The sequence below is a fragment of the Nilaparvata lugens genome, chromosome 8 (genome assembly GCF_014356525.2).
Source record: "Nilaparvata lugens isolate BPH chromosome 8, ASM1435652v1, whole genome shotgun sequence".
Lineage (NCBI taxonomy): Eukaryota > Metazoa > Arthropoda > Insecta > Hemiptera > Delphacidae > Nilaparvata > Nilaparvata lugens.
The window spans coordinates 22,894,665-22,918,422 of NC_052511.1; the positions used below are offsets into that span (position 1 = coordinate 22,894,665).

General features: G+C 34.7%; 1 protein-coding gene across 3 annotated transcripts in view; it reads right to left on the reverse strand.

Annotated features, from left to right (window-relative positions):
• Positions 1-3,287: 3,287 nt before the first annotated feature.
• The window catches only part of LOC111058765, a 34,175-nt gene continuing 13,704 nt past the window's right edge, over positions 3,288-23,758 (reverse strand). For all 3 annotated transcript variants that reach the window (XM_039434295.1, XM_039434293.1, XM_039434294.1), the window contains exons 2-4: positions 14,216-14,275; positions 12,523-12,681; positions 3,288-4,856 (exon numbers count right to left, since the gene is read on the reverse strand). In XM_039434295.1, coding sequence (XP_039290229.1) covers positions 4,671-4,856; positions 12,523-12,681; positions 14,216-14,257 — 387 coding nt within the window. In that variant the 5' untranslated portion in view covers positions 14,258-14,275 and the 3' untranslated portion in view covers positions 3,288-4,670. The remainder of the gene's footprint in view (positions 4,857-12,522; positions 12,682-14,215; positions 14,276-23,758) is intronic.

Below are 23,758 nucleotides of genomic sequence, written 5' to 3' on the forward strand. Positions count from 1 at the left end.
GTATCAATTGTTGGTCCAATCCTGTTCATCATTTGTATGAATGATTTGCCTAATGTTTTATCAAATCCATCAGTACAGAGATAGCTTTCTCTTTGCTGATGACATTAATATCTGTATCAGGTCTAATTCATATGAAGTATTGAGAAACTAACTAAAAAATATTTCTGAAACTGTTCAAGATTGGTGTAGGTACTGCTAATGTTTTGGTAGCCTATCAATGAAGAAAAAATACAAAATTCAAACAGATTATTTAAAAAGAAATACTGCAGAGGCCTGTAAGTCATTCTGTGAGTTTTCTAGGTTTTATGATTGATGAGAGTCTGGATTGGGAGAGAAACATTATGAAAATTGAAAAAAAAAATCAGTAAAGGCATACTCTTGATACGGTACGCAGATTGAGACTATGTGTGGGTTCTGTACTGAGAACTGTCTATTTTGCATTCATCCAAAGTCATTTGAGTCGAGGGACCTTACTCTGGGGGCATAAGTCCTCTAGTGTGAGGCGACTAAAAATGCAAAAAATATGTACAAGACTAATTTTTGGACTTCCTTCACTAGCTCATTGTAGAGAAGGGTTTGTTCGTCTTGGTGTGATGACGGTACCTGCACTACTCATTTTCCAGAGCCTACTGTACATTAAAGAAAATATACATTCATATGATGCGTTGGGTTCACATCACTCATATGGAACAAGGAATAGGAGTACTTCGAGTTCGATAAGGTTCAATTAAACCAGAACTCAAAAAACGTTTATATATACAACAATAAAATTATTCAATTTTCTACCTCCTCCTATAAGGAACCTGGAGATTACAAAATTTAAAAATAAATTAAAAGCAATTTTGTCAAAGAATTGTATACAATAGATGAATTTTTCGAAATAAATCTTCAAGTGGAATAGCCGTATTCCTTGATTATTATTTTGAGATTAGAGAACAATTTCTGGGTGTAGGATTAGTTATAATCATTTGTCTATGCACAATATTGTGACTTATGTGGTACCTAATAGTTCTACCTATTTTTCTGTTATGTGTCTACTTTTGTTACCATTTGACGATGTAACGCATTTTGATGTTCTCTGCTGCTACTGCAATAAAACATTTGTTTATTTATTTATTATTTATGTGGTCATCAACCTCAGCTAAAAAAAAAAATATGAAAAAAATCGCCCCCCCCCAAACCAGGTCTCTGGATCCGCCACTGCTGAGCTTCCAAGTTCAAATGAGACCTCCAGACTTCATCCCCAATAAAATCTTACTGGCTGAAAATATAACAATAATCCCTCCTCTTTCGTCATATTTTTGGCTAATGATAGGTAATTACACTTGATAGGTTCTCAGGAGTAATAAGCAAGTACCGTATTCTTTATTAAGTGTTCATGAGTACTAAAAATAATCTTACAAAAAAGTCACTCGAAAAGAGATTATTGCTCTAGAATCACATTTCTCTAAATACGGCAATGCAGAAAATTATTTCAGATGTCTCCTAATAATAATTATAGATAAGTGCTACAATCAGTCAGTAAATCATGGATTATTGAGTAGCTTATGTACCCCTTCCATTGAAAATTATTATCATAAGTGCTAGGGAGATAACGTTTTCATCTTTTCTCAACTTTTCTTCCTTCTATTTTGGTAAGGAGTTGTAGAACCTTCTTCATCATCAACATAAAAGTGTTGAAGTAAAGGTGTGCTACCCGCTTTTAAATGTAGGTTCTATTTTGCAGTAAAATAACAGAAACAAATAAAAGTAAAACAATAACAGTAAAAATAACAGAAACAAATTGTACCTAGTATAGTTTTTAGAGTATTCATGATAAGATATTGATTTTTTTATATCAGTTGTGAAATTATTTATTTGTATTCTAGTACGCATGACAATTAGTCACTATTAGTTCATTTTGGAAGGACAGCAATGTATTATTTCTTACTATGGTTACAACTTAAAAAGTGAAAACATACCACTGGAAATGAGATGCTGAGATAGTGTAGGGAGAAGTCATTGGAGAGACTACTTTGGTAAGGGGGTAAGCTTCATAGATTACTGTATATAAGATAGTTCAATGGTATGGTATTCAATAATATGAATAAGTTCAATGGTAGCACAAACATTAATATAGGACGTTTGAATAGATTTATTTCATGAATGTACAAGCCCAGATGGAGCTGGTAGTATGTGGTACAAGTTACTAACGTAACTTATCTGTACCGGTACCTGTTAAATTATACTGTTACTCACACAACATTAACAGCTTCAAAGTTATCAGCCACTTCACTCCCGTGTTATCGGATGGACACGTTCAACAGTCGGTCCCTGCTGATATATAACAGTCGTGAGGCCCATTGACGGCTTAAATTATATACTCAGTCTCTGTCAGAGACTCACCACCAATAAAGCCATAGAAATATTATTAACAGCTTTCATACTACAAAGACAGCTGGACGTAGTTACCCCAATATTACAAAATACGAAATCATTCTATATAATTTCCATTTCGTATCATGAATAGGCGTTTCTGTAGTGCTTATATGATTTCAAAGAAATTGATTTGAAACTCATTCAACTCTCCTCTACTACAGTTCTCACTCAATTTCTTCAATGGATGTGCCTTGTTTCTTGCAGCTCACACACTGAAGCCCTTCTCTCCAATGTTGTACTCTGCAGGGCAAGATATACTATTATTGATTGTCATAAGGTGTTCACAAATTTTCATTCTCCCATTATATAAGAACCAATAGTTGAACCTATTATTCTACCTTCAATAAGTATAGGTACCTATAACTATTTTTTATGCCCAATTCAGATCAATTCTTTGCTTATAGTCTGAATCAAATCATCCAGAATTGGTTAGTTGACTAACATATCGGCGTTTTCTTATTATTGTGTGGAATTGTGGCTTATACTCATGCGAGCACCTGTGGATCAACATTTTACGCAATAATGATATGTGAGAGTATTTCAGCATTAATGAGTACAATGTTATTCCTACATTGAATTTTTCAATCTTGGGGGCTTGCATATATAGAATTCTCTTTCATTAAAGGAAAGAAACAACTTTTCTTATAATATTTTGATAAAGTAATTGTGCAATAATAGTCTTCTAGATATCAATCAATTGAGGTCTTCCTTTTTTTGACAAGTTAAAATTTGTTTTTCAAGTAAGTTCATTATAGGCCTACTCACATTCAAACTATTCTTCCAGAGGAAATCTCATCCTCAGCAAAAAATATCTCAACTAGCCAAAGATTCATTAGCAAAATGGTAAAGAAAACACAAAAAACAACGACTTAACATAAATAGTAGAAATTTTATTTTGAGATTCTCTGCACCCAATGAAGAAAATCTCGTTTGAAAACGAACTATATTAATAATGTATAAAAACAACAATCAACGTTTAAGTGTGAATTCGAGTGATGAAAAATTCAAATGTGTAGTTTATAGAGTAGATAGAAATAGTAGGCCTATCAAAGATAAAATACAGTGTTAGGTACATTGGTGGAAACATACAAAATAATTCTCAACTTTTTAAAACACAAACTATAATATAGACAGTAATGTCTTAATAATTCGACACTCTTTTACAAACGACATTAGGCTACTCAAAAAGATAATGTAGCCCCTGTAGGTATTTGAATTATGAGTTCGATTTCACAGAATATTTTCAGAAAATGTATGAATAATAACATTCTTGAACAAAAATTGGAATACAGGTAAGCTGCTGGATCAGTGTAGCATACAACATGCAGTTGATAACAACTACTGATACATCAATTACTGGTATACATAGAATCTAGGATTTTTGTCAAGGAGAAAAATACATGATCATGATACATCGTGATTATCATTTTATAATAGAACTCATAATACTGGCTCCTTGACACTACATTCACACAAGAAATTATTTTTCTACATGACAAACGTTTATTTTTACTTTTGGTTATTCATAAAATTAGTTCATTTTACAACTTTTTTCAACTATACGATTATCATGTATAGCTGTACTATATTGATACATAAGTCTATCATAAGATTTAGAAGTTTGTAGTTCAAATTTCAATTTTTCATGAAATGTCGATGATGAATAATTTATTACTGTTTTTTACAATAAATAATTTAATAATTCATATAATTAAACTTTGTACTACCAATAAATTATTTTTTTTAAATCTTTCTTAAGCTTTCATTTTAACAAATAGTAGAATACAAATTTGTTCATTTAGAATTTCTCGATTGTTATGAGACATTCTTTTATCTAATGTTGAAAATTTATTATTTCATGAATGGAGTGAACGTTATTACCAAATTCTGCCAAAAGTTTTACTTAATCCGAAGAGAATAATTTATATTCAAATATATAATTTACTTTTTACGGAATAATTCTAGAGGTTACTGATTGAATAAAATGGAACATTCGAGTATAACAATGACTGACAAAATCAATCAACATATATAAGTTAGTTGACAATTTTGATTTGAAAGTCCAAAAAAAATCGTCTTATTCGATTTTGTTCCCTCCAGCAGCAGACTATGTTCACTAGAAGATTTATTCGGACTTAAATGATAGTTTAGTACAGTTTGGCAACTTTCATTCAATCCATCGACTTTGGACAATTTCAACATTCCTGTATCACGGATTGATGATGGAAATGTTTTTTTGTTAAGTTTGGCACTTATTCAAGCTTGAAAGTGAAGAATCCGTCAACGATGAAGACAATACCCTGGATGAGAGAGAGAGCAGACTTGGTAAGCCCCAGGTTGGCGTGGCTCTTGTCATAAGTCCAGCCTTGGAATCGCTGGTAACTGAAGTAAGCGGCCATGATGTACAGGATGGCTCCAACCACACAGAAAAACAGATCCTGTCAAAAATGATTCATTTATTTATTCAGCTATATGTACGATAACACTGCAAGAGAGGATTCAACATAATGTTACTTTCCAATCGTGTGTAATTATTTTTGAATAATATTGAAAATGTTGAAAATTGTTGAAATGTAGAGAATTATTGCTCAACCACTTGTAAAGCGATATCCTGGAGAACAGTGAAACTACCATTGATTTCACTCTTTCTGAAATAAAATATCTTTTTCCTACAGTTACCTTGAAAAGTGACCATTCCTGCTCTGATTACAGAATGCAAAGAATAACTTTTCCGCACTAGTGTGCAAAGTGATTACTTTGCGTACTCCAGATTTGCAACATGGCAACACAAAATAGTTGGTGGGTTTATATGGAGGATTAGTGAACGAAAACAAAAATTAAGTTGGTAACAATGACTGTGGTTAGATTTAGATGAGAATCAGTTCAATGGCTACCCTACATTTATGATAAAATCCTAATCTAGAAATCCGAAACAAGAATAATGTTCATATAAATCATAATTTATTGAATAATCATCATTTACAAATTCTCATCATTTAATAATAAATAATAGTTCTTTTCTATTGATAATTATTATTTCAACTGCAAGCAATAAGAAAAGTAGCAAATTAATATACATGATAAAATTCGAATTTTGAGGTTAAATAATTACCATTCAATATTCATATAAATGAAAATAATTAAAAACATAAGAAAACTACAAAAAATATTCTCTGTTGTCTATGTTATTTTTATAAATATTTTTCAGTTTACTTTGAGCATTTTTCTCGGTAATTTGAGCAAAAGTCTAAATTTCTGAATCCTGTTTCAGTACTTTTTAGCTGGATGAAACAAACTTAGGTACGATTCTTCCCGCTAGGTCGCGTGCTTGTCGGTTCAGCCATCTTGCAGCCATCCCAATCAGCTGTTGGTGTGTATTTTGAAAGCAAATTTTTTGTTCTATCTGTATTATTTCTGATTCTTGATTGAATAAAAACGAGAACTTTGGCTGAGAATTTTCAACTTCAATTGGATTATAAATTTTTAAATGAATTAAAGTTGTTATTAATAACAGCATCACACAGACAAACATTTGATGGATTTCAGCATAGCCACCTCTAATACAAGGCCCTGGCCTACGATATTGCAACATTGCAGTGTAGGCCTAGAATCTAATACATGATTGGTGAAAAAGATTCAAAAAAATACCAGCTGATTTTTTTAACAATCATGTATTAGATTCTAGGCCTATGCTGTGACGTTGCAATATTGTAGGCCGGGGCCTTGTATTAAAGGTGACTATGATTTCAGCCATCATTTTACCGATAATTACTCGCCTATGGCTCGTGCGTAAACGTTTCTTTTGGTGCAGCAAACTGTCACTTTGCGCACTAGTTGCACAAAAATAACTACTCCCAAATCATAACTATGAATTTTCTTCTTATATCAGGAATCTCAAGGAAAGGTGAGCTTCCCTAATTTTCAGTCTAATTTTCTGTCAAGATATAAAAAATCTATAACTTACAGGATGGTGAAAATGTATTATGGAACCAGCTCAATATTATATTGCTCTTTTACAAGGAGAATTCGACTATAGGTCTGTTTGGGAAACCTATTCGAATTAAAAAGACTATGTTAATTTTCTGTTGCTTCAAAATTTTGGTCCACCATCTTGGAACCACCTTTTGAATCCAACTCCATTTTTTAAATGGGAATGTGGTCATTATGATACATGATATCAGATAAATGATACATGATGATTTTTGAAGTGTAAATTGGACTTATTGAAGTGAAGAGTGAAATCTAACCTCATTCTTTTTTGAAACTTTTATTTGTAAAAATTTGGGAGAAGACAGTTTTGAGCTATGCTGCCTGTTGTCTTCTGCCAATCATACTTTAATTATGATTTGTGATTGTTGTAATAGGAATGAGAGTAAACACGACATAGTATTTAATACCTTAAGAAAGGTTTTTAATAACTTGAACTATACAGGTTTCGAATTGGAATGAGTTTGTTTGGAGACTTAGTAACAGTAATAACAAATTCAAAACATATGTTGTTATACTACATTCTTCCCCCCAAAGAGTTAATGAATGTAGTCATTCAAATAATTAGGAGGTCTTCTATTTCTAAAACTTCTTCTTGGATATGTATTTTGATTTTCTTGTCCAGTAGTCTGTTGTCTAGGTTGTAAGCTCTCGGCAGTAGTACTAGTTTCGTTTTCTTGGTTTTGGGTTCCTTGAGGATTATGGAAGTATTCAAGTTCAGGTTCGGAAGTTGGTAATTGAGAATTTTCATCATTTTCAGAATCGGTTTGTTCTTCGTGATCTCTGTTTTCGTACTCTCCAACTGGAGCAAGATGACGTGTTGATACTGTGGTTTCTCTTCCATCAGGTAGCTTTACATGTGCATACTCAGCATTTCCATGTAGGAGTTGGACCTCTTCAACAAGTGGCTCATATTTAGATGTTCGATTGAATTTTTTTAAAATAGACAGGGCCGGAATTGAGAAGCCAAGAAGGAGCTGAAACACCATTGTTTCCAGATCTACATGGGTGTAAAAACATCCTACGCTCATGAGGAGTTTGATTTGTGGCTGTGCAAAGTAATGTTCTTGTTGAGCTAAGAGCATCTTCTAAAACTGACTCCCATTGATCTATTTCTAAATTAAGTGATTTTAATGCTAGCTCAATCGTTTTCCATAGAATACCATTATATCTTTCAACCTGTCCATTACCTGCTGGGTTGTAAGCAGTGGATCTGCTAGTTGCAATTCCATGCGAGTTTAGGTAATTTTTCAAGTCTTGACTCATAAATGATGTTCCTCTGTCTGAATGTATGTAACTAGGAACCCCAAACGTAGAAAACAGGGTTTTCAGTTTTGATTTAACTGTAGATGATGACATGTCTGGACATGGGAAAGCAAAAGGGAACCGTGAAAACTCATCTACTATTACCAATAAATAACGATTTCGACTTGATGAAGGCAGAGGGCCTTTGAAATCGATATTTAGCCGTTCAAATGCAGAAGTGGCTTTAATCAGAGTCCCTTTGTGTTTGAAGAATTTGGGCTTGACAGCAGCACACACTTTGCAGGAGTTTGTTATACGTCTGATTTCATCAATTGAGTAGGGTAAGTTTTTACTCCGAACCCAGTGGTACAACCGTGTTATGCCTGGGTGGCATAGAGACTCATGTAAATCAACTAATAGATTTTCCTGATTTTGGATTGAAGAACATACTCTAGACAGAGCATCAGCAGCCATATTATCTTTGCCAGGTCTATATACAATATCGTAATGAAAACAAGACAGTTCCAGTTTCCACCTCATTATCTTTTCATTTTTCACTTTACCATGACGGTTGTTATCAAACATAAAAGCTACCGACCTCTGATCAGTAATTAGCTTGAAATGTTTGCCAACCAAGTAGTGACGCCATTTTCGCAGTGCTTCTACAATGGCTTGTGCTTCTTTCTCAACACTTGAATGTCTTTGTTCTGCTGGTGAAAGTATCCTTGAGAAGAATGCAACTGGACGGTTTGATTGAGTCAAAGTAGCAGCAATGGTGCTCTCAGATGCATCAGTTTCCACAATGAATTGTGCTTCAGGGTCAATGCAGCTTACTACAGATCCAATTATTTCACTTTTTATAGTTTCAAACGATTGTAACCCTGCTTTAGACAAGGGAAATGCAGTACGGGCAAGAGGAATCACCTTAGTGGCATAATCTGGTATTAGTGATGCATAATGTGAAAACATACCAAGGGTCCTCCTCAGCGATGCAGTGTCTCTAGGCGGAGGTAAATTTTTCAGTGGTTCCAATCGGCTGGGGTCAGGCTTGATAGTTTTGTTAGATATATGATAGCCCAGCAAGTTGATCGATTTCAGTGAAAATGAAGACTTCTCATTATTGATAGTTAGGTTGTATTTGTTTGCAGCGTTGATAAACTTTTTCAAGTTTATATCGTGTTGCTCCTGTGTTTTGCCACAGATTGTAACATCATCAAGGTAAGCATAAGTGTCTTGTAGCTGTTCAGACCGTATAACTTGGTCAATTACACGTTGGAACACTGCCACTCCATTAGTGACCCCAAACGGAATGCGTTTAAACTGGTAGAGTTGACCACATGCCTCAAATGCTGTGTAGTGCTTTTCTTCTTTCCTTATCGTAATTTGGTGGTATGCACTTTTCAAGTCGATAGTACTGAAAAACTCATAATTTGCAACTTTGTTTACAATATCATCGATTCTTGGTAGTGGGTAAGCATCCAGTAATGTAAAACGATTTATAGTTTTGGAGTAATCAATGACCATTCTTTTTCTATGATTTTCATTTGTAACCACTAACGCTTGAGCTCTCATGGAGAAATGCTGGGCTCTATAACATCGTCTTTAAGCATTTTACTTACTTCATTTTCAATAAACTTCAAATCATCCGTACTGTGTCGATGATATTTGATTGCAATTGGTTTACATTCCGGTTTTAAATTAGAAAACAATGACACCGGTTCTACAGTTGAGGCTGCCACGCTGCATACGGTTAACTGCGGCTTTTTTCCACCAAAAACTACTTTAATACTTTCATGGTTTTTCAAAATATCATGTCCAACAATTATATCCGCACAAAGCTCTGGTAAGACCGAAAGATTTGCTTGTTTGTAACAGTGATCAAGAATGACAAGATCTACTAAGCATTGTCCTGTTATATTGGATGTGATTGATGTAGTCGCCATTGATACAGTACCCCTACCTGGTCTTATAGGAAGACCTAGGTTAAGAGCAGTAGAATTGTTTATAAAACTCAGAGAACTCCCTCTATCTATCAAAGCAGAGACAGATTTTCCATTAACCAGGGCTTGTACTGTACTCTTTGTCAATCCTCCGGGCGAAGCTGCTAGGTCAATAGAGTTCATAATATCTTTCGATTTTTTTGATTGTTTGGTTTGTAATTTACTCGACCTGCAGACCTTAGCAAAGTGCCCCTGTTTTCCACAATTATGACAAATTGTATTTTTAGCTGGGCAGCTGACCCGAGGATGTCTCAGATTACCACAAAAATAGCATTTTTCATTAGCAGCAGCTAATAAACAGTTTTTTGAATCAGTATTCTGATTGCTTGCTTGAGTATTTTGGGAAGAAGTTGCATTTGATTGGGATGAATATTTGAAAGCTAATGATTGTGCATATGCAAGTTCCAGGGATCTGGCTTGACTATATGCCTCTTCTAGTGTTAATGCAACATTCTCTAGTAAACGCTGGCGAATTGTAGGAGACTTCATTCCAGCAATAAATGTGTCACGAATATAATCATCCCTATTTCTTTCAGCTGTCACAGCTTTAAACTCACAGTCCTTACTTAATAGTTTTAATGCATGAAGATATTGATCAATAGTCTCATCAGGCTGTTGTTGACGTGCAGATAGTTTATGTCTTGAAAATATTTCATTTACAGGTTTTACATAGATTCTCCTTAAAGTAGATATAGCATCATTATACGTACCACTTTCGCTTATGTACTCATAAATATCTGGAGTGATGAAGTTGATAAGTGTTTTGAGCTTTTCAGAGTCTGATGATTGTGGTGCGATACTGGTAATGAAGTTCTGAAAAGTTTTGTGCCAATGTGTCCATTCCTTGCTTGCAGTTGATAAGTTTGGATCCACACTAAACTTGTCTGGCTTCAGTATCGTATTCATTTTACAATATCAAGTTATTAAAATTGTAAATTCAAATTCAAAACATATGTTATTGTACTACAATATTGTCAATGAAATAAATAATATAGGATTTCAAGAGATAGTTAATGGCAAAAACTGCACATCGATATCTCAAACCGTTTCAAAGTTATTCACATTTGGAAATACCAATACATAAACAAAGATGAGTAGGCTACATAAAAAATCTGACAGATCAAACTCTTCTTTTCAAAGTGTTAAATAATATTATGTGAGTAGATGTTATTATAAGTTAATGTTACTAACACTTGAAAAATGAAATTTGATAGTTGAGATTTTTTAGTTTCTCTATGTAAGTTAGGTACTCATTTATTTTTTTTCCAAGATTCCAAGATGGCGGACTAAAATTTTGTAGCGACAGAAAAGTCTTTTCCCAGTTCGAATAGGAACCTCAATCAGACCAATCGTCAAATTTCCCTTGCAAAAAAGTATTGAGCTGTTTCAATAATTTTTACCATTTCTATGTACATTATAATGCAGTGTCAATAAGATTAAAATCGATTTTCCCGATCATTAGATAAACAGATCGAATCAAAATATTGTAAATATGAAATAATGGTGAATAACAAATAAGATGAGTAGGTATATTGCCAATAATTGATGTCGAATGCGGTACCAAATCTAAAATTGATAGTTGACACCAGCAGGATTAATTGATAGCCTACTGGGCCCTACTCCATTATTATATTATTAAGCATTATTTCTGTCATTTATTTTGTGAACGTGTTTTCATCTCTACCTACTTTTCTATTCCTTCTCTACTCTCTGGAATTGAACACTGAAGTCCCTACACTGAACTGATTCCTTCCCTTACTGATTAGAGTCTTCCTACTTTTAGCTCCAAGGTCCTTCACGATAAAAGTAATTTCATATGGGTGGCACCACTCTGATGGTATGATAACATGGGTGCCACCACTCTAGTGGTATGATAACATGGGTGCCACCACTCTGGTGGTATGATAACATGGGTGCCACTACTTTGGTGGTATGATAACATGAGTGCCACCACTTTAGTGGTATGATAACATGGGTGCCACCACTTTAGTGGTATGATAACATGGGTGCCACCACTCAGGTGTTATGATAACATGGGTGCCACCACTCTGGTGGTATTATAACATGGGTGCCACCACTCTGGTGGTATGATAACATGGGTGCCACCACGTTGGTGGTATGATAACATGGGTGCCACCACTTTGGTGGTATGATAACATGGGTGCCACCACTCTGGTGGTATGATAACATGGGTGCCACCACTTTGGTGGTATGATAACATGGGTTCCACTGCCACCACTTTGGTGGTATGATAACATGGGTTCCACTGCCACCACTTTGGTGGTATGATAACATGGGTGCCACCACTTTGGTGGTATGATAACATGGGTGCCACCACTCTGGTGGTATGATAACATGAGTGCCACCACTTTGGTGGTATGATAACATGGGTGCCACTGCCACCACTTTGTTGGCATGATAACATGGGTGCCCCCACTCTGTTGGTATGATAATATGAGTGGCATGACTAAAGTGTATAGGTTTCAAGGTGTCTCATTTATTTCGTGTTAGGGCTTACTGCATGAGAAAATACATACTAATAATATTAGTAGTAAGCTGGTTCTTAGCATAGGAGATCATTGAAATGTTAGCTTTTTTTATTCAACAGGGACCAGGTTATAGCTATATTTAGTTTTATCTGGTTATAGTTTTGCTGGAGAAAGCATTCCGAAGCAAGGTTGTTTTTTTCTTTACTCTGAGAGGGAAAAAATTGTATGCCTCACAAGAATCACTTTTTCCCCTTTGGGGAAATTGTTGTCTATTGTTCCCTTTGATGACAAAAAGTTGCACTTCAGTCCCCCGGAGCACAAATAATCTGTAAGGGAACTATTAGAGTATTAAAATTATTATATATTTATTTGTCATTTCGTACCACACTCCTGTTGACAGGGTTGCCTGTGATGTGACCGAGGAACACACCGATGACAATGATGGCGAATCCTCCGAAGGTGGCGGCCAACAGGTACAGCTGGAAAGTGCCAGCTCCCTCGAAAGTGCTGTTGTGCAGGAATGCGATCACTATGGCCAAGATCTAGTAGCAAAAATCAACAACAAATTATTTTGATTTATTCAACACCATGGGATCTATGGTAGAACAATAATTCAATTATAATATAGTCAGCTCAGACAATGAATAACTTTTTAAACAAAATTATTTTTAATGAAGGGATTAATGGTACGGTATTGATTTAAATATTTGTCTTATTCAACACAATACAAAAAACATACCTGACGTATATATTAGAAAAATGTCAAAATATACATAGCAAGAGCCTCTTAAATCATTGAAGACCATCAAACTGGTGATCCATTATTATTTATCAATGACCAATAACTCACTCACAAACATTCAAAATATGTGATGAGTTTACTGTGAAGAACGATGGAGATTCAGAACAGTAATATATTGAGAAATTATGAAATGTAGAATTTATAAGGAAAAATAAGCAAACTTAAAAGAGTAATAGGCTTAAAAGAGAATTAGAAGATAAGCTACTCCCATAATTAATTTATAAGAGTATCTTTCAACATACTTTTAACTAAGTAACGTATGCTAAAACGGCTGGACACTAGAATTTGAGAAACCTATATTCTAGAACAAAAAACTACTCATAGCATGCATTACTATTCTATTCTAGTCCACAGTAAGCAAGGCGAATGCATTGTTAGTTACATCATCACTTCAAATAATAATATGAGACATGAGTAATAATTATTGAAATGAAGCACGAAAACACTGACTCAACATAGCGAGCAGTGCAACTATGTGTTGCAAATATTCATTCCATTATGCCAGTGTGTGATCACACCCATAAGAATCAATGGTAATCTTTGATTTTGTGTGAGTATTGGGAGTTCCTTATAGCATTGGGTGTTCCATAAGAATGCATAATGATGTAATAAACGTATTAAAAATTCGTAAGTACTCAATTTTTGCGTTGGACTTGATTGGAATACGGTATCAAGCTAAAAACTTCCATCGCGTTATTCATTTTCTATTGCTGCATGAATCCAACTAATGTATTTTTTATCAATGAAAGTTCATGAGGAACGTGTCTAGACTGGCAATTAACTTGTCTATTAGTTGAGTTGACAGTTGAAGTAGGCTATAGTTGATAGTTGACAGTTGATTAGGACTATAAATGCTGACAGAGGAGAAAATACATTTTCTTTTAAAATTAAATTTCTTTATTGTTTTACATGAGTGTTGGATGCGAATGCACAAAGCTTGTCACTATAGTATATGTCAAGAATTTAAAACCAAATTCCAAAAGTTGAGAGCCTATTATTTAAAAAAAAAATATTGCTAGAAAAGTCCATCTTGTACTCCTGCTCTGTCAGATACTTCATTCAGAATATATAAATATTTATTAAATATTATGCAACCAATACCAATTCTTTTCTCTCAATGAATCTCCTTATTCCCATGACTTAAGAAAAATGTTTTTTTTTTAAAAGTTCCTTAGAAATACTTTGATCTTGATGATCTGCTTATGATCTATTTCAACAATGATAAAACCGTATCAAATCAATCTCTTCATGGATTTGATCTACTTTTTACTTACCAATTCGGCGAATTTGACAATGGTCAACCTGCTGACTGGCATTTTGGAATGGAATTATTTCTGTGAACAGAAAAAATAATACAAAATATTATAAAGCAGGTGAATATCCAAATAAATTTATTTTGTAATGAATAGAAAGCATAGTTTATTATCAACATGTTAAGTACTGTAGGCTATCCAGAAGAATGTATTTCAACAATTTAATTCACGCCATTATCTGGAAGTTTGAATTCTATTTGATAAGTTAGTAGGATATTTGAGTTGACTATCATCAAAGACTAGAGTAGCTACTATAGTAGGTATCCCTTGATTTGCAACGGGAAAAAATTGGTGTTGTAAAATACAATATTCTTTATGTCCAGGAAACAAAAAAGGATAATTATTCATTATTTTGTTTGAATTGCGTGGACAACTTAATCAGAGTTGAAAATCCCCCTCCCCTCTTAGAAAATGGTTCATATAAGTGATAATGCGTCATTCGTTTATCTGTTATTTATTTGTTATAAATAGAAACTTTTATCTCTCTGATGTAACCTAATATTTTACTTCTGTATCTGTGTTTTTAGCAAGGCTTCAAACTATATAGTAGCAGAACTATTACCGTAGGTACCTCAATCATGATAGATACCCCAATGTCAACAATGCCAACATCGTTATTCATCAAGCGAATATTATTTTTTCATCCGTGAGGAGCAATGCATCATTACTGTAGGCCTACCTACTGTTTGCTCTATTGCTCATGACTGAGAGAGAAAATAATGTGAGAGAGAAATGAAGCGATGGCTGTAGTGGCTGTAGCCTTCATCAAATGAGGGCGGAAAAACATCTCCATACAGCGGAAGTGGAGAATTAGTGGATAGCCTACTCAAGAATAAGTTTAGTACCGGTACTGATATGGTAGCCTACTCATGCTACCGTGTAAACCTACTTTGTTTTCTTCTTCTTCTTCTTTTTGTTCACCCCTTTTTCCAAGTGTTAATCATCTTATTTACACACTTTTTTCTATGTATTTCACACGACATGCAGTCAAATATATTTAAGTAAATAATCAAAATATTTTACTTACTGACTATAGAATATTCTGATTATCACTTAAATATTTGACTGCATGTCGTGTGAAATGCATAGAAAAAAGTGTGTTAATACATCGCAGCTCGTAATGGATCAAGAAACCATCAACTCATCTTATTTCTCGTATGCTGCTCAGTATAATACCCTACTCTAAAATATATCTGATACTCTTTACTAATACTAAATTCTAATACCTACTCTAAAATTACTTCTTTTCTCCTGTCTTTTTCATCTATTAGGTACTACATCGTTATCCTTCTCGTTTATTTTTTTGTATTGTCCTGCTTACTGACAATGTAGGCTATAAGCCTTCGTTTTGAAAAGATCAAGCATGCATTCATTTCAAAGAGATGGGGGAGGGGGGGGAGGAGGAGGAGGAGGAGGAGGAGAAAGAAGAAAAGGAGAAGAAGAAGAAGAAAAGAAGAAGAAGAAGAGAAGAAGAAGAAGAAGAAGAAGAAGAAGAAGCAGCAGCTGTTATTGTAGCTGCAGCTGTATTGTCACGGTGGGTGTGCGCCTGAGATAGTGCGTTAGTGTGAGAGTGCGTAATTCCAGGTCAAGGTTGTGTGAATCATGAATCCAAACTCTTCATTTATATTGTTAAGACTCAACGCACAGAGACAGCTGGGTTTTATAATCTTGGACTAATTTTTAAGCGCAGTCGTGCTATTTTATGATATTTTATTATCACTATTGACCAAACTTCCACCACTATTACAAAAATATAACATTTGGTGATCAATTTTTGGACCGCTAGATTGTGTGGAATTGATACTCTGATGATCTTATGCAAGCCCATGTCACTGAATATATTATCCAATGTGACAACGCTGCACCAGCTAAAGCCTATTATAGTAAACCTTGTACACAGGGTAGGCCTACCAAAAACTGAAGATTGATAATGATTTGAGGACAGAAGATATTTTCTCCTTTTTCAAAGTATGATTAGTTATGTCAATTTATGGGATTATTAATCGGTTATGACTTATGACAATAATAATAATATCGAGTGACCTGGCTGGCTCAGGTCTGGTGTCAGAGTTTTCAGGTCGCAGCTGATCAATTTCAGGGCCTCTGACATGACCTAACGACTGCTTTTTAGGCAGTCAATAACAATGACAATAATTATTAAGGTATTATGAGGTTTATAGGAATCTAGTGCAAGATTGCCTCCACTACACTACGGTACAACCCAGAAAGATGTTTTAAAATTTATTGAATAAAAGTCAATTAATATTCTGAAACCAACATCAAAATCAACAAAGTTCTTGTGCTATTCAACTGCTAGCTTTATAATTATCTTCTTTACTTTAAATTACCTTGAATTCATCGAATTAATAGCCTACTCCGTAACAAAACAATGGTTCCCTTTCCCAGTAACCTTGAAAAACCTTCAGATACTTTCAATCTAATTAACATCCTAAAATTTCCAAGTGGAATTTGGCATCTTACTCCACTCCTAGAGTATAACCTCGCAGCTTGTCAATGACATCATCTATTCGACCTTTAGTTTCTTCTGTTTCTAACAAGTCTACGGTAATTCATCACTTTTATGGTTAAAAGTAGCCTGCACTTTTCCTCGTTTCTCCGTCCCTTTTCATCTATATTCCTGTTTCCTGTTTCAGTTGAGCCAGTTACACACACACACACACACACACACACACACACACACACACACACACACACACACACACACACACACACACACACACACACACACACACACAAACACACACATATCGATTTTTGGACGAATGATTTTTTACCGTCCTTATAAAATCTATTAGATTAAACAGATGATGCTTGTCAAGTTAGGTTTAATGTGATAGACATCATAAGGACGGCAAAAAATCGGCTTTAGGCGGTTAGTATATTCTATTTCCATTCCAATAATTTATTCGTTTAGTGATGTACAAATCAGAATTATTATAGAATCATTCGCAATCAATCTCCTCGTTCATAATTATTCAAGCTTCATGTTTCTTCATTATCGTCCCTTCTATTATGCTTCGATTACCTTATCTTTCCTTCATCATGTTATTCCAATAATATTTCTATTTACAACCCATAGATTATTGCCTCTTTTTATTCCAAACTTCTTTAGAAACTTCCAAATTTTCTATAAAACCCATCTTCTTGACTTTTAACTTCTAAAAACAGAAAAAAAAACGTTGAGCTATTATTGGTGCTCATCACTCAAATATTTCAACAACTCACTCTTAATCAATCCAGCAGCCTTGTGGTTTCATCACAGCTGTAGAACTGTATCTGTGTGTTCCATTTCTATTCTGATTCTCGACCAGAGTCAACGAACCTTCTAGGAATGCCATCAGAAATTCTACAGAGACTTGTAGCCATTAAAAAATGATAGCTTCCAAAATTAGATTCTCCAAAGAGAATTCATATGAGAAAAATAATAATATCTTCATAGTTGCATTTTTCTATCCATGGATTTCCATCATAGTCATAGTTGTGTAAGCCTTTTCATCTTGTGGATAATTTTAGTGGCAACATTATGTGAATCCATGCTTCTAAATGAACTGCAATAACTAAGTCACATTTCAAGATACCACAGTGACTTAGTAAGATTAAAAAAACTGCAGGTGAAAAAACAATCATATTTTATTCTTCTGTCAAGGATTGTAATTGAAATCATGAATATGGAATTTTATGGGTCAATAGTTATTCATCATAGCATTTTGAAAACAGATGAAGCAGATAAGATACCAAAGAAACGTTTCTCAATTCACTTGTCTTCTGATTTATCTATATTTGAATTCCAAAACTAATCATTGACTCATCGTAAGATGCACCTTGTGGATTGGAATAATTGAAAATAAGTTTTTTAAATTTCTGTAGCCCAATTTGTTCTGAGTTTCAAGCAGCAACTGTAGTTCATGATTCAAGGTCATATTAAAAGCATTGTTAGATAAGTTACAGTAACTAGAGAATTACAGCAACTAGTTTGAATAGCATGGAAACTGCCGCTTATATGACTGTAGACTAATCATCCTAACAAGTAGAAAGGCTTGGAACAATGATAATTGAGTTTAGTTTGATTCACTATCAGTATTCCCTATAAATAAAATCAACGCTTCCCAATCAAACAATGCTGCCATTTAAACCTGCATTACAATATAGCAATTTTCCTCCCATTTTCATAAAGTTATTATGTAATGTTTTGAACATGCAATGACATTGATAACTAACTTGAAAATTTGTTTCAAAAGCAAGTAATGTTATCGCAATTCGCAGATTCATTTAACGATTCAAATTAAGTTACGAAGTATTTGTTATTTGCTTGTCGATTTTCTATTTTTTTCAATAAGTCCTTGATAGTATGGTATATATAATGACTTAGTAAAAAGCAACAGACTGACGACTCTAAGTAGTTGACTTTTGTGTACGTATTTCTTGATATTCTGACTAAGGTCTGTTTTATGAAACAGGCCTTCTTAATTCGAATGCATGAAGAGTAAAAATGATGCTCTCATCTAGAGAGCTGCAGACCAAAATTAAATGCAGCTCCTACAATAATTGAATATTTAGGTCATCTCTGGCACTTCAAAGACCCATAACGTTTAACTTCTACAACTGAATAAGGAAAACTCAGTCAACTAGCAACTTCTTGACAATTTTTATCACCACCTAAAAATGACTTGGAGTCATCACTCATCGTTAAATGACAAAATATGCAGTTGTGTCATTCATTCTGGATAAGGGAGGGAGTAGGTCATTGGCATTGTGTGGGCTGATAGCTTTCAGGTTGTCGTTTATTTAACGATTCGATTAATGTTGCAACATTTTGTCAACGATCGGTTGATTCAACGGTTCAATTATGATTAACGTTGCAACGTTTCGTCAACAATCGGTGCTTTGCTCCTTGCTTGCTGCAAAACAAATAATGAAGAAGTTCAAGGTGAACAAGTTGATAGTTGAGTATATCATTCTTTGTTGAATATGCACACTTTACCGTTAATGTTTCAACTAGATTGTCAACTGAAGCTATAATAGACTGATCAACTTCTACGATTTTTCAGAGCTTTCCTATTTTTAAGAGCAGTTTCGTCCTGTTGATGCTATCTGGAACGACAACGTTGATCTGGTTTTCGATCCAGTCTTCAACTGGTTTTTCAATTGAGCTGTTTCGTTGCGTTGAATCCACGGCGAGTTGATGGCAGTGAGATGCCTCGTGGCCCAAATACAGGTCATGTCAATTATATGCAAATTGAATGACAATACCACAGAAATGACAGTATCCGCTCTAGGAATTAGTTGGTTTCCACTGTGATAAATATTCATTCCGATCAGTCATTCCGGGTACTATCGTCTGTTTCTCAACAAACTATTTTTGGATTTCTAGACTTAGCCCAACATTTCTTTCCCTTTCAACATTAAAAGAATACCAGTCCTTTACTAGAATACCGTACCATATTCTAAAACCAAAGATGAGGATGATAAATTAAGATTAAACAGGAGTTTATTAACAACTAAGTTAGGACCTAAATAGCACGAAGGAAACTATAAAATGTAATCGTGATTAACCAGTGATTGGAAACGTCATCCCATTATGCTTCACTCATTGGCTCTTGTGACGTACGACTGTCACTACTACTGTAGATCAAAGTTAAATACTTGGGTAGCGTGCAACTGAGATTATAGGCTGATTATATTTCTATAGATATTTAAAAATTGATTCAAATGTTCATCCTTGTTGATAGTGTCGCTACAGGCTACATCTTTGATAATCCTTGATTATAGTTTTATAGATACACTATAACTAGAAGTAGTCGTAATTATTTGAGATACAATAATCGAGTTCATTTTCAATAGGGCCTACAATCTTGGTTTTGTTCTTTAATTTACTGAATTGTTTAAAATGTATGAATTCAGGTCTACTTTCCTGTATTTATGAAATAATTATAATTATGGTACCCTCTAAAATTAATAAAATATTAAAAAACAAGAATACAAATTGTAAAGTAACTACAGTAATTAATTTTAAAGGGTCCTATAATTCTATTATAAATTACTGAATTCAGTTTTCAATCTGATTAACCTTGAAATGACACTTGATTGAATACGTGAATGACACTTGAAGTTATAAGGAATTACGACCACTCCATCACTCTTCAGGCCTTCTCTCCAATGAAATTCTGCTCTACTGACTGCTGGGCATAGAATGAATACCATTGGTTCTAGTGGAAGTTATTAAACACTGTCTGAATGTTGTGAACACTTTATCATGAGTCAATGCCTTTTTTCCTTTCTAGTGATGTAATGGTTCTTATTAGAGCTTCAATTGACATTACTATTACATGTGTGACCCATTACTAGTACAGCCCAAGTTCTTTGGGAAGTGGCAAAAACAGGGCATAACCCAACAACGTAACCCTGTGCGTTACAACGCAACTCCACACTTCAGAAAATATAATATAAAGCTCCTTAGTCAGGAAAATAGCTATTTATGTATTAAGAGCGTAATGCACGACTTTATGCACGACAAACTCTCTACAACTGCGCGTAAAAAAAGTATTTACATACTCAATTCTCCTCGTAAAACAGCTTTTTTCTGAGGAGAATCTACTTTTTCTCTCGCTAACCATCCGCGCATGCGCAGTAAATTTTCTTTACGCTCACAAATCATTCGCGCATGCGCAGTAGAGTTTCTCTACGCTCGCCAATCAGCTGATGGTAAGCAGCTCGCCAAAAGGTCAGATCTTAACCTAAAAAGTCGCTAATTGTAACTCCGCCGATATAAGTAATCTAACAGGTTTGGGCAGTTGTAGAAAAATGTTTGTATGTAATTCGCGCGTAATGCTTCTTTATCGCTCTTGCAAAATTATCACGCTCCGCTTCGCAACGCGTGATAACTATTTTGCGCGAGCGATAAAGTCGCGCATTACGCTCTTAAGTAGCTATTTTTACGCGCAGTTGTAGAAAAACAATATTCTTAGAACAACTCATCAATGACATAGGTGTGATATTTCAGAGGAATCTCATTGAATAAACCTCACTCCAGTCTGCTCTTCAAAGCATAACAAACTTCCGAGAGGTGTTTTAAATTTAGCGATGACTTCACTCTTTGGGAGCAGCAAGCTTTACAAACAATCTGAAAGGGCAACTTGGTCAAAATTAACCTCAGCAAACCGGTTTGGAATCGGGGTACCCGTATGTGCAATGTGCAATACTTATACTATGTTTATACAACCGATGACCTTGTAATTCTAGCCTAGATTGTGGGCTTCAAGTTGCACCGCAAAAAGGATGAATAAGAGAGGATATGAAGGAAGAAGGAGAGGAAAAACAAGTGAGGGCACCGCAAAAAGGATGAATAAGAGAGGATATGAAGGAAGAAGGAGAGGAAAAACAAGTGAGGGTAGAGAAAATTGTAATTCAGATTGTCATCAGAAACTCAGAACTTCATTCTACAGATAAGATAGGATAGGCTATCAAACTTATTCACTCTATGGTAGAATGAGGAAAAAGAATCACTTTAAATGAAAGGTTACTTTGATTTTTCCACTCAGCAATGATTTTATCATCAAATTATGAAATATAATCTTCAGAGTAGAGTCCATGCTTTTTGTGGGGAGGTGATGCCCACGTCAGCCCTGGGTTTGTGCGTTAGTAGGCCTAATGAAAGCGATGATAATGAGATATGAATAGACTGAAGTTCTCAATCCTGATTCCCTAGAACGTGATTCCTGAGCCATACAGTTTTGGAGCAGGTTAAAATGATGATAATCTATGTAGAAAAGAAGAAAGGGGATGATATAGTGAAGATGGGGGAGCGAAAATATGGGAGTGTATAGAAAACAAAGGAAGAGAAGAGGAAGAAGAAGAAGAAGAGAAGAAGAAGAAGAAGAAGAAGAAGAAGAGAAGAAGAAGAAGAAGAAGAAAAAGAAAAAGAAGAAGAAGAAGCGTAGAAAGAGAGAGAGAGGGAGAGAGGAGAGTTTTATATCATGAGAGAAGGATGATTGAGTGTGAGTGACGAGTATGAGGAAAGAAAGGAGGAAAGGAGAGATTAGATTGGAGTTCATCATGTTACAAGTCATGTGTGTTACAATATATTCTGCCTAATCCATTAATTTACTATTTATAAATGACAGTATAGCGAATTATTCAATGAATTTTACAAAGTATGCACAGTCATTAATCAAAATAGGCTAATGATTGAATATAAATCAGAATGAATATTGAATACAATTCGAATATTAATAATATAATACTGTATAGTGATGTATCATACTAGATTGCAAAAGACTTAAGGCTAGAAGAAGGACTCTGTTTGGCTGCAAGCAACCAGGTGAGGAATGGGATGTTAGTATAGGGAAGAAACTCCTGGACCTTATAAAGGACACATGAATTGGTTTGCCTCACTAACATACTTGGGACACACAATAAGCTTCGGTTGACGTGTGAGGTTCTTCGAACCTTTGGATCTTTAAATCTGTCCCTTCAAAAACAAAAACACTAGTAGTTCTGTGAACAGTAGACCTCGCGCAGTTATAAACCATAGTCTCCTCTAATACTGACCAACAGAGTAAATTTTGTCCTGCCCTGTCGTGTCGGCAAGATATCGGTGTATAAACGACTAATGTCTGTTTGAGTTGTTGTATCGACAATGCTAATAATTTGATGTTAGCAGCTATGCTACTATCATCAAAAGCTCACCGAGTTGAAAGCAGAGAAAAGTCGGGAGAAAATACTATGCTACTTCGAGTTATCAATGCCTCACTGCATGAAATTAATAGTCCACACAACAGCTGATTTTTTACTAAAGTCACATTGAGATATTAAATTGGATGCGTCATTGCATGTAATTAACAATCCACTCGACAGCTGATTTATGATGAATAATATTCTATAGTCTGATTTTTACTCTAATATTGGCGTATGAAGAATGATCGATCCTTCCTTTTAAATTATCCTTAAATGCAGAATTTTCAAAAACCTTGTATATACGTCGACGCACAATTTGAAAAGGAAGATACCTGTCAAATTTCATGAAAATCTATTACCGCGTTTCAACGTAAATGCGCAACATATAAACATAATGAATATAAAGAGAAATGCACATCCGTCGACTTGAATCTTAGACCTCACTTCGCTCGGTCAATAATGTAGCTAAATATAAATCGGCGTTGTTCCAACGAATAACTAAATTGTTGACTCTCTGAAAAGGATATAAAATAATATCCTCCTCATCAACACACGACTGGGAAAAGAGAGAAAAGGACAGAAAGTATGAGAGTTCATCATAACCATTACCAATATAGATGGAATGTAGAGGAGAAAAACTTTACAAGGTGGATTGTGGACAGAGGAAAGGATAGCTGGAGAGAGAATTAAAATAAAGAGAGAGCGAGTGAGAGAGAGTGAGTGTGTGTGAGAGAGAGAGAAGGAGAGACTGAGAGGGAGAGAGGGGAGATAGAGAAAGAGAGAATCAAAGACAGAGAGAGAGCGTGTGAT